Source organism: Staurois parvus, unplaced genomic scaffold (genome assembly GCF_062004578.1).
Source record: "Staurois parvus isolate SC_StPar_1 unplaced genomic scaffold, SC_StPar_1.0 ptg000031l, whole genome shotgun sequence".
NCBI classification, from domain to species: domain Eukaryota; kingdom Metazoa; phylum Chordata; class Amphibia; order Anura; family Ranidae; genus Staurois; species Staurois parvus.
The window spans coordinates 1291968-1304435 of NW_028317827.1; the positions used below are offsets into that span (position 1 = coordinate 1291968).

Genomic DNA, 12468 nt, shown 5'->3' on the forward strand with positions numbered 1-12468 from the left:
TAACGCAAAAAATGGCCTGGTCAGGAAGGGGGGGGGGGGGTAAATCGTCAGGAGAGCAAGTGGTTAAAGTTGCAAGCTTTAGAAACGCTTTCTTCTTTAGGTCAGCTATTAAATGTCAAGAAAATTAAATGACAAAAAACTCTTCTAAAGGTTTGCATCTTTAAGGCTTTGCGTTAGATAATACAAAACTAACTGCTGTAACACAAGGGCAAACACCAGATATTAGGTGTACAATACATGACCCAGCTGCATAATCTGGAAGACGTATAGCACAGGAGAGGAGCCACATTTTCATTAAAGAGAGATTCCAAGCAAACAACTAAGTACACAATTGAAATATATACTGTATATGTATGCAGTTTGCCTGCCAAAGATTTGTACTTTTGGCTCTGCTACTGCCTATTTACTTAAAGGGGCCCTAATGATTCAATGCCCAATGAGGCTGGATACAAAAGTTGCGCTGCTGAACTAGGAATAGGAACTGCCTAACTAGAAACTACAGGTGCCACTTGACCACAGTGTAAAAAATGTGTGTAAATCACAAGATTGTCTGAACAGAATTAAAGAACACCACAGCAGATAAAACAGCAAACATGTATATTTCAACGGTGTATTTAGGGATTTGCCTGGTGTTTTGCTTTAATACAGGAGCTCTCTCTCATATGAATACTACTACTAACGTCTTTAAAGAAAGGCAAACCGTGTGTAAGGGAATGCAGGGGTGTGGGGGTGATAAGGCATAGATCACAAGTCTGCCCTGCACTGACATTTTCTAAAGGTCCTGTAATTAGTATTACAACCTAGAGTAGCCAGTTATAAGCTGCAGCAGAAGACTGCAAGTACATTTCACCAAGAAATCTAAGGACCTGACTACAGAGAGCAGGGAAGTTCAGCACCCACATCCTGAGTAATGATGAGTATGGATATGGGCTTTAACCTCCTTGGCGGTATTCCTGAGTGTAGCTCGGGGTAACATTTCAGTACCAAGAGCGGTAACCCCGAGCTACACTCGGGAATACCATGCGGCACTGCTCCGGCATTTGTTCTTCACTTAGCTTACCCTGCGCTCCCGCGATGTGTCCCCTGCAGCGTCCCCGGCCATCTCCTTCGGCCGATGCCGGCATCCGGCTTCTGTGTCCTGTCCCTGTGACGTCGGGACGTACGGGCGGCGGCGGGAAATTTAAAAATTTTAAATAATGTCATTTTTTTTTTTTTACATTTTACATAGTAAAACATTGCTGTCTCAACCAATTTCACATACATTTTGTCCCGAGTGCTTTGTCCTGCGCCCTGCCTGCATTTTGTCTGTTCTTTCTGCCTGGAAACTGAGAAACGTCCATGGCGTCCAAAAAGTGTCCCTTTAGGTCAAAAGCGGTTTAGATCAGCTAGAGAACAGCGATAGTAAATCAGAACCACTTGCAGAATTGAGCGATAATGATTTGTGGGGAAATTCGTCATCAGACACTGAAAACGATTCTGCGACTTTGCTCAGCGATGTGCGAACTTGGCGCTATATTTCAAATGTCAGTGTTTTTGGTTGATTATATTATTGAATTAAATGTATTAATATTATATTATTTTTTATGATTATTAAATTATAATTTATGATTTTGTGTTTCAAATTTTATCATACCCGGGATGTTTAATAGACTCTTGTTCAGACAGATTTCAGTGAGTTATTCCTAAATATTACATCCTACAATAAAAAAATTACATATTTCCATGAAAAATAATGGTACCGCTTTCAGCACCAAAAATCGGAAATAATCATACCGCCAGGGAGGTTAAGTACTATCCACTAGCACCGAGTCCAATAAACATTTCATTACATTACCTGAGCCATTTGATGAGTACCCATTGGTCCCATCAACGGTGGGATCATGCCTGGTGGTGCCAGATTTGGTCTTGGGGGTAAGCCACCCAATCCCATGCCTGCGAAATGGGCAACGGGGTTCATCTAGTAAAAATAAAAAAAAAAATAAAGGGTTACAAAACAAATTTTGTGTTACTGTTTTGTGCTAAAGGAAACATATCATCAGTATGTATGAAGACTACCATTGCTGACCACCTCCTTCATAATTATTTTGAGTTGGTAACTCAATGGAAAACAGCCAGATTCTGTGACAGTAGCAAACCAGTGGGAGTTTGATAACCTGTTTATCTTGTCTGAAAAAGCAACCACTAGGGCTCCAGCTGCCTGGTCTTTATTGCAATAAGCTTGCCTTTAGAACACAGTTTTTAATGACAAAAAATACAAAAGCATTTTTAAAGTGGACTTCCACTCACTCTGTAAAAAAAAAAAAAAAGTCAGCAGCTATAAAAACTGTAGCTGCTGACTTTTAAAAAAACAGCCACTTACCTGTCCCACGATCCTGCGTTGCCTCCGCCGCAGCCCATTTCACTAGCCATCCTGTATTCCTGAGGCCGGCATCTTCAGTGTGGGTATCCGGCTGTGACAGCTTGCGGCTTCACAGCCGGATGCCAGCTGCGCTTCCTGAATGGCCCCATCATCTTCTGGGACCTGTCGTCACGTGTTCCACAAGACTTCAGGGAGGGAGGGTAGGAGGACAACTTCCGTTTTCAATCACCTAGGCAATCGCAGCAGAAGTGGGAACGGGTACCTGTCAAATTCGTCCCCCCCCCACTCCCCAAAGGTGCCAATCCTTAATGGGGAGCGGGGGACCAATCTTTAAAGAGGAACTTTCCCTTTTGGGAAGAACTCCGCTTTAAGTATATGTATAACCAAAACACGTTTTTCCTCATCTTGGATAGAGTAGAAAATGATTAGATCCCCCATTTAGTTTTCAATGCTGTTGTGTGTTCACACTGAGCATATTAACCTTCTGTTTGCCATGGTCACCACAACAAAAGATGATAGAAATCTTAAAATTTTACAATTGCCATCAGAAGAGGAGTAAAGGCAAATTTTTCAATGGGGGCGCCTGTTCATGTGACAACTGGTTTTAAAGTGGAATTTCCCTCATTAGGATTCCTCACTTCTTATTGCGTACCTTGCATAGCAAGTGAAAGGAAATTTCCCCATAAGAGACACAGACAGCAGAAACTATATTCACATGGGTTTTAAAACCTTCCTTACGCTATCTAAAATTAAAAAAAAAAATTTTTGACCATACACACACCTTACAGCGAAAATTTACTCACCTCACCTCCAGTATTACGGTGTCCCGAAGCTCCCTTATCAGCCACTGATATCTTTGGCTGGTCAACTTCTGAGTACCAGTCCTTGGTCATTTTCATCGGTGAGGCTGAGATGACATCACATCCAGGCATACGCAGGAGTTCATGCATCTCAGCAGATGCTGAAACTGTGCACTGAGCAGGCAAAAAGCTTTGTAGAAGAGGCATAGCAGGTCTCTTTCGCATTAAAAAAAAATCTGCCTGTTCACAAAGTGTAGTCTCACTATTTAGGAAAGTTGAACTCCTATTTTAAAAGAGAAGTCCATCTCCCTGACAATGTTTAATGTTACACCCATATTTAGGGTGAAACACATTCAGTTCCAACCCACCCAACCACCGTTCCCCTTTTACAGGATTTCAGGGTTCTTTTCCCTGCAATCTGTCAAAATGTTTTCCCGGTGGCTCCACCTGGGGAATGTGATACAAGTGTACTATGAAGATAAACATTCTTTACACATATCCTTCCTGAAAGGAACATGGAGGCCACCATTCCAACGCTGACTTTTGCAAATGCTAACTGCCTGGCTATCACGTTTACACAAAATGTATAGCGATACAGGATTTTGATGTTGCTGTCAGATATACAGTACTGTTCTAACTCAGGGACCAAGAAACGGTCAGAACAGTCAGACATTTTCATATTACACTTAGAAAAGAATGATTTTAGGATCTCAGCATAGTTTTAATGGAAAATATATACACAAACATTGAGAGATGTCAGAAAGCACACAACGGTGTACATTGTAAAACTGAATGGAAACATTCAAAATATATACATTCACCTGAATGGTTTGAACTGCATCCAATCTGCATGACATGTGAAATAACATTGCTTCCGATGGTGCCTGTTCATATGTGTCCGGATTAGGTGTGGGTTAAAAAAAAAAAAAAAAAAAGTAATGTACGACTACTGAGCAGTGCGGTCCGGTGCAGATTACAGGCTATTGACTTCTATGGGAGCCATTTCTAAACCTGACATGTATGAACAGGATAAAATCCTGAGCGGATCCTGTCCTGAATCTAATGTAAACCTGACCTAAACCAATGAACAGCTACTGTGTCATTTAGCTGTGAAACCTGAGCTTCAAACCACACCGCACGTGTGAATCAGCACTTCGTGAAGATCTTGAATTTTTTGTTATTAAAAGGCCTTCTAATTACTCAAGAAAGTGTAAAGAAAAAAAAAAAGATGACTTACAAACTGTGCTCTCATCATGCGAGATCCGTTTGGAAAAAGTCCCGGCTGACTTGGTCCATTTGTACCATCGCCAGATGCCTGGAAGAATTGCACAAAGATTGGTCATGCAGGTGAGCTTTACAGGAATGAAGCATTCTTTGCTGTCAAATGTCATTATTTCTGACAACTGTATGTAGAAATTGAACACTTTAAGAAATGCTTTACTGGTCTAAGCTTCATGGCCTGCTCACAGACAATTAAGCACTTTTGCTGCCAGTGTAAAACAGAGTGTAGAACTAAAATACATACCACAATACACACGAACGTGACAGAAATCATTGTTGTAGCATTTACTTCTTGCAATCAATCTGCCCTTAGCTGAGGCATGCAGGAAGGAAGTTGTGTTTAGCTGAGAAAGGGGTTGAAAAAGGCAGCTCTAAAGTATAGAGAGCACACGTTTCTATAAAAAAACTGAAAACAAGCATCAAGTATTCCTCAAGATGCACCTAATTGCCTTCTACAACTACTGTAGAAGGAGCAGGACCTAACCAAACTCAGCAGGCTCTGCCTGCTTGTAAGAGTTTGTGATCTATAGTAATAATAATCACTGCATAGCGCATTATGAAAACCATGACTTCCACTTCTCTGCAGTAAAGACATTGAGCCAGACAGACACGTAAAATAGATGCCTTCACTCTCTTTATCTGTAGTTACAATGCAGCTTGCAGGCAAGCTGAATATAAACAAAACCATGCTTTCAATGCCTGGGCTTTTCACAAAAGCTTTCAGAGCACAAGAAAAGAACAGTCAGGTAAGACAGGCCATATGTTATGCAATTTTCTTTCCTTTAACCACAGGTAGAAGGGAATAAAATTGCTTGATTCCCCTATCAGCACTGTCTGTGCTGCTGGGGGAATCCCTCTTGCAGCCATCCCTGCCAGCTATGGCCAGCAGCACTATTCATTCAGGTAAAACCCAACAGGCTGGTTGTACATAAGTCAATCAATAGATCAACTTGTGTACAACCACGGTGCTCACACATGAAGCAAAATTCGGCTGGTTCAGCAGGGAATTTCGATCCATGTATGGCTGGCTTTAGAAGGTTATATTCAAATAAAAACAAAGATGTAACTTGCGAGTCACTCACTGCTATTACAGGATCGCAAACATACAACACGTCCTCTTTAAATGTGCAAATAATTCAAACATATAATATGTTGTGCTCCTTCTTTGAATATTAAATCAATACATATTTCCAATAAATATATTAAAAAATCAATATTAATAAACTTGTGAAAAACAGAAAATCATGTGAAATCAAAAGGTCATCCCGTAATATAAAAAATATATAAAAATTGATCAGTCTTCAATGAAAAAAAATATATGTGACTTTTCCCAGCGATTCAAATCTAAACAGTAATTCCAGCTGACTTCCTTAGTGAGTATAAGATGTGCGCTCACCGTAAGATTAGCCTGTAACAGGCTAATAACGCTTTTGTCCACTTAATGGGACTGATGTTTGTTGCACCATATGAAGAGTGGTGGGTCCCTCTCAGGCTGATTCCCGTCTCCTATTCCTGCTGGGATCTCCCTTTTATACTGCTCATCTCCTGCTTTCCTTTCCTTGGCAAGTGCCCTCAGTGGAAAGAAAATTACCAAAAATAGTGCTTTATCTGTTTTTTTTTTTTTTAAAAAAAAAAGATAAAGCACTATTTTTGGTAATTTTCTTTCCACTGAGGGCACCTGCCAAGGAAAGGAAAGCAGGAGATGAGCAGTATAAGAGTAAGATCTCAGCAGGAGTAGGAGACGGGAAGCAGCCTGAGGGACCCACCACTCTTCATATGGTGCAACAAACATCAGTCCCATTGAGTGGACAAAAACGTTATTAGCCTGTTACAGGCTAATCTGGAGGTGAGTGCACACCTTATACTCACTAAGGAAGTCACCGGGAATTATTGATTTGAATCACTTGGAAAAGTCACATATATTTTTTTCTGATCAATTTTTATATATTTTTTATATTATTATTTTTTGTATGATGAGCACGGGATGACATTTTGATTTCACATGATTTTCTGTTTTTCACAAGTTTATTAATATTGATTTTTTTTATATATTTATTGGACATATGTATTGATTTAATATTCAAAGAAGGAGTGCAACATATTGTTTTTATGGCTTTAGAAGGTTACATCTGCAAAGTTTGCATCCCTGGATATGCTGACAGTTGCTATGTTTCAGCAGTACAGTTATCCTTAATGGATACATTCACATTTGGGAACATGTTACGTTTCACCTATTTTTAGGGTGGAACATGTAACATGCTGCTGCAACCTCCGCTGGCTGTTCTCTCTCCCTGTAACAGCAATACAAGAAGTTCCCCATAATAGCTGTCACTTTTTGAAAATAGTGCAACCATGGAGCTCTGCCCACACTGCGGCCTCATTCATTCACAGGATTCTGTAAATTAAATAACTACAAATGAATGCACAACGAGGTACAAGCACACAGATACACCAACAGGTCTGCAGGACTCCTGCATGGCACCAGTGATCCGGCTGGTGGACTGCTTTCCAAGCTCAAAAAAAAAAAAAAAAAAAAAAAAAAAAAATAGTAAATGCACATTTTTTTACCCGCAAAAAAACAGGCATTTATTATTTTTTTTCTAAAAAGTTTAAAGTGATTGTATATCCATATTTTTTTTTTTAAAGAACAAACATGATCTGTCATTCCTGCTCTGTGCAATGGTTATGCACAGAGCAACCTTGATCCTTCTCTTGTGAAGTCTCCAGCCAGCACTCCTGGCCCTTCTCCCCTCTCCGCCAAGTGCCCACCACAGCAAGCCGCTTTCTATGGGGGCACCCATGCAGGCTTGCGTCCAAGCCGGCTCCGTCTGTCCATAGACACACAAAGTGTGGCCCGGCCCCACCCGCTGCAACACTGGCTGTGATTGACAATACCTTTTGCTGTTTTCTTGGAGCATGAGGAAGGAGAGAGCTGCTGCTCTTATACACAGAGCTGGATGGAGATCAGGATCAGGTAAATATAAAAACACACAGGTTTTATTTTTACCTTAATGCATTAAGAAAAAAACAAAAAAAAAAACAAAAAAAAAAACACATTCGGCCGCCAAAACCACTTTAAAATTTCAAACACATTTGCACATAGTTGACTACAGATGGGAGCTGTGGATAATGCTCTGTGTATTGACCCTGATAAATAATATTCAACATACCACATAGAGCAAACTTTGCACTAGACTGTAAACTAATAGTGATGCTAAATGATAACTTTAGTCTTAATGACTTAAAATAAAAAAAAAAAAAAAAAAAGAAGATGCTATACTTACCTGCTCTGGGCAATGATACTGCAGAGTGGTTCATTATCTCCTTTTTGGCAGTGTCCACCTAGCGGTCTCTGCTTCTCCTTTCTCCAGGTACCTCCTCAGCAAGCCAGGATCTATGGAAGCACCTATGCGCTTGCTCTCAAACTGGGCTGTGCGAGTCCATAGACAGACACACACAACACTGGTAAGCCATTCCACCCCCCCCCCCCCCCGTGTCCTTACAGAAGTTTGACAGCAGCAGGAGCCTATGGCTCCCACACACTCAGTGTCTGGTGTAAGACCAGGAAGCGACCAGGAGCGGTGCTGCAGTTGAGCCAGCACTAGGATAGTGACAAGAACCAAGTGTTTAGGGACAGAGGGAGCTAGAACAGGCGGAACAGCATTTTATACCCTAAAGAGAGTATTTGCATTACCATTAAAAAAAGTTTTGACTTTTGAACCACGTTAACTTGGATGCTGCCAGAACATTATGTTAACCACTTACAGGTTGGCCGGTCTGCGCAAGATCACGCAAATATACGGGATTTCGCATTTCCGAGTAAAGGGTGCACGCCGCCCTACCCACGCTGCCATTGGTTCCAGCGGATGTCAATCACCGGGTACCGACTGCCGATTCTCAGCTGGCACCCGGTGATTGCCGCTAAAGCGCAGAGGGGAGAGATCTGTGTGTAAACTCAACTCAAAACAACTCTCTACTGTCAGCATGGACATGCTGCTTTCTCTCTGTGCAGAGAGAGAGAAAGCAGCATGTGTCCCTAGTAAAACAGCACACAGTAAACGGTTTGATCTCCCCAGATGTTAACCCCTTCCTGCCCAGTGTCATTAGTAGAGTGACAGTGCTTTTTATTAGCACTGATCACTGTATTAGTGTCACTGGAGATGTCAGTGGCCGTTCCCAACCAGTTTCAGAATGCCCACCGCAGTCCCGCTAGAAGTCACAGATCGCCGCCATTACTAGTATATTAAAAAACATTCCAGCATATACACCGCCATTTGTAGACGCTATAACTTTCACATAAACCAAATAATTTATAGTATTTGGATTTTTTTTTTTTTTTAGCAAAGACATGTAGCAGAATACAATTTGGCCTAAATTTATGCAGAAATTATATTTTTTTAATTAGATATGTTTTATAGCAAAAAGTCAAACAGTGTTTTTTTTTAATAGCGCAAAAAATAAACGCAGAGATGATCAAATGCTATCGAAAGTAAGCTCCGTTTGTGGGAAAAGAAAATGACAATTTCATTTATGTACAGCGTTGCATGATCGCGCAATTGTCAGTTAAAGTAACGCAGCGCTGTATCGCAAAAAAAAGGCCTGGTCAGGAAGGCGGGGAACCCTCTGGAGTTATATCTTAATTAGTGAAAACAATTAAATTCCTTATACTTTAATTTACACTAAAAACCAGAACTCCAGAAATCAGGCCTAACCACAAGAACTGCATGCACCCAATACACTGGCAAATTAAAATGAATGAAAGACAATCCATTTGCAAGGAGACCGATGTCTGCCGAGCAGCAGTTCAATATTTTTGCCAAGCATTTTTGTGTCTGGTTGTGCCACACTAATCTGCAATGTTGATGCACACAGCCAAGTTAAGAATTTTGACTGCTTGCAGCTTCTATGTGTCTTTCTATAAAAGGTGATGAATTTAAATAAAAGGCAATCAACACTAATATATTTCCAGCCACTAACTGTGCAGAATTCAAAGCATACATTTAGGCCCCTTTTAGTCAGGGAGCACTCCGTCAAGCTGATCCGCTGATCCCCACTGAGCAGGCGGATGACAGGTGCATTCTTCAGAAGATCCCACCCATTTGACTTCAAAGAAGTTGAAATTCATCTAAAATTCAATATTTGCAGTTTCTAGCACAAAAGGGCTCATAATATGAGCAAGTGTTGTGATTCTTATTGTACCATTCCATATGTCAATTAATTGAAGATGCAATGTATTTTACATTATAAACAAATTTGTAATGAGATTCAACTTTTTCTCTTGAAAAACAATAAAATGAACAAAATAGAATACTTTAGAGCTACAGTCTCCTACCCAAAATTGTGATAAAAGCATCCTTGTGATTCTTGTGACTTGAAGCATCTATTTTGGATATTCCTATACTCATCCACATAGTATGCACCTGTAAAATCTTTCATTAAATATCTCCTGCGGGTTGTTAGCGGCCATCGCAGATATAGGCATCTGACGCCCACTCCAATGCATTTCCAGAATTTCGGCGCAGCTGGTTACCCAGCATGCACCTCCCGGTCTTGTGCATAAGGCACACTCTATTCATAACAGGGTGCCCAAAGACGCTAGTATCCCAGGAGTCCATGGGACAGTCTAATGATGCAATCGCCTAGGCGGCTGGGACCAAAAGTGCTGCGAAAATTGACAAAAAAAAAAAGGTACGTTTAAATAAATAAAAAAAAAATTGAAATATATACAGTCATGGCCGAAATTGTTGGCACCCTTGATATTTCTCCAGGAAATCATGTATTTCTCACGAAACGTATTGCATTAACACATGTTTTGCTATACACATGTTTATTCCCTTTGTGTGTATTGGGACAAAACAAAAAAAGGGAGGAAAGAAAGCAAATTCGACATAATGTCACACAAACCTCCAAAAATGGGCTGGACAAAAGTATTGGCACCCTTTCACAACTGCGGATAAATAAGAATGTTACAAGCATGTGATGCTCCTGTAAACTCACCTGGGGCAAGTAACAGGTGTGGGCAATATAGAAATCACACCTGAAAGCAGATAAAAAGGAGAGACGTTCACTTAACCTTTGCATTGTGTGTCTGTCTGTGCCACACTAAGCATGGACAACAGAAAGAGGAGACGAGAACTGTCTGAGGACCTGAGAACCAAAATTGTGGCAAAATATCAACAATCTCAAGGTTACAAGTCCATCTCCAGAGAACTAGATTTGCCTTTGTCCACAGTGCGCAACATTATCAAGAAGTTTGCAACCCATGGCACTGTAGCTAATCTCCCTGGTCGTGGACGGATGAGGAAAATTGATGAAAGATTGCAACGCAGAATAGTCCGGATGGTGGATAAGCAGCCCCAAACATGTTCCAAAGACATTCAAGCTGTCCTGCAGGCTCAGGGAGCATCAGTGTCAGCGCGAACTATCCGTCGACATTTAAATGAAATGAAACGCTATGGCAGGAGACCCAGGAGGACCCCACTGCTGACACAGAGACATAAAAAAGCAAGACTACAGTTTGCCAAAATGTACTTGAGTAAGCCAAAAGCCTTCTGGGAAAACGTCTTGTGGACAGATGAGACCAAGATAGAGCTTTTCGGTAAAGCACATCATTCTACTGTTTACCGAAAACGGAATGAGGCCTACAAAGAACAAAACACAGTACCTACGGTAAAATATGGTGGAGGTTCAATGATGTTTTGGGGTTGTTTTGCTGCCTCTGGCACTGGGTGCCTTGACTGTGTGCAAGGCATCATGAAATCTGAGGATTACCAAAGGATTTTGGGTCGCACTGTAGGGCCCAGTGTCAGAAAGCTGGGTTTGCGTCCAAGATCCTGGGTCTTCCAGCAGGACAATGACCCCAAACATACGTCAAAAAGCACTCAGAAATGGATGGCAAAGAAGCGCTGGAGAGTTCTGAAGTGGCCAGCAATGAGCCCAGATCTAAATCCCATTGAACACCTGTGGAGAGATCTTAAAATTGCTGTTGGGAAAAGGTGTCCTTCCAATAAGAGAGACCTGGAGCTGTTTGCAAAGGAAGAGTGGTCCAAAATTCCGGGTGAGAGGTGTCAGAAGCTTATTGATGGTTATAGGAAGCGACTGATTTCAGTTATGTTTTCCAAAGGGTGTGCAACCAAATATTAAGTTAAGGGTGCCAATACTTTTGTCCAGCCCATTTTTGGGGTTTTGTGTGACATTATGTCATATTTGCTTTTCTGCCTCTGTTTTATATTTGTTCCAATACATACAAAGGGAATAAACATGTGTATAGCAAAACATGTGTTAATGCAATACCTTTTTTGTGTGAAATACTTGATTTTCAGGAAAAATATCAAGGGTGCCAACAATTTCGGCCATGACTGTATTTATTCATGCACTATGGATATGCATTGGGATGGAGCTAACTTTAGGAAAATGGATGAAGATCTGTTTTACCCCCTTCCTGTCCAGGGCAATTTTCAGCACTATCACACTTTGAATGACAATCGCGCGGTCATGCAACACTATACCCATATCCGCTGGGATTTTAATTTTTTTTGCTATATAAATGAAAAAGTCCAAAAATGTTGAAAAAAGTTTCTTATAAAATTTTGCAAATAAATATTTCATCATAAATCTTGGCCAAAATTTTTTTTTTTTACACCGATTGCTTTTACACCCATATAGGATGTAAAAGCAATCATTTCTCCTTCTCTCTAGCTGCATTCTTGTAGCCATTGAGAACTACTGAGTGAGCTGTGATTGGTCACAGCTTGTCACATGGTACAAGGCTGTTGTGAATAGCCTTGTACCATGTGACCTCTGTGATCATTCACAGATTTCACACGTAGTAAGCAATGATGTCACAAGTGACATCTTGATTACTTTGCATGTGATCACTGATTGACCAATCAGCGATCACATGATCGGGACCTTGTACAGAGGTCCCGTCCGACGATCGGTGTTTCACTGTGTCCGGAGGACACAGCGGGCACCGGATCGCGGTGCTGCGCGCTCACAGGGAGTGCGCACAAGCAGGGTGCGGGGAGG

The 12468-nt window shown here is 41.1% G+C and overlaps 1 protein-coding gene across 5 annotated transcripts in view; it reads right to left on the reverse strand.

Annotated features, from left to right (window-relative positions):
* Positions 1-12468, reverse strand: part of PRPF40A (pre-mRNA processing factor 40A) — a 62948-nt gene that overhangs the window by 42366 nt on the left and 8114 nt on the right. For 3 of the 5 annotated variants that reach the window (XM_089659585.1, XM_089659576.1, XM_089659593.1), the window contains exons 2-3: positions 4397-4474; positions 1835-1957 (exon numbers count right to left, since the gene is read on the reverse strand). In XM_089659585.1, coding sequence (XP_089515711.1) covers positions 1835-1957; positions 4397-4474 — 201 coding nt within the window. Of the gene's footprint in view, positions 1-1834; positions 1958-3980; positions 4000-4396; positions 4475-12468 lie in introns of those variants that run through there. The other 2 variants (XM_089659568.1, XM_089659562.1) reach the window with 1 other exon arrangement.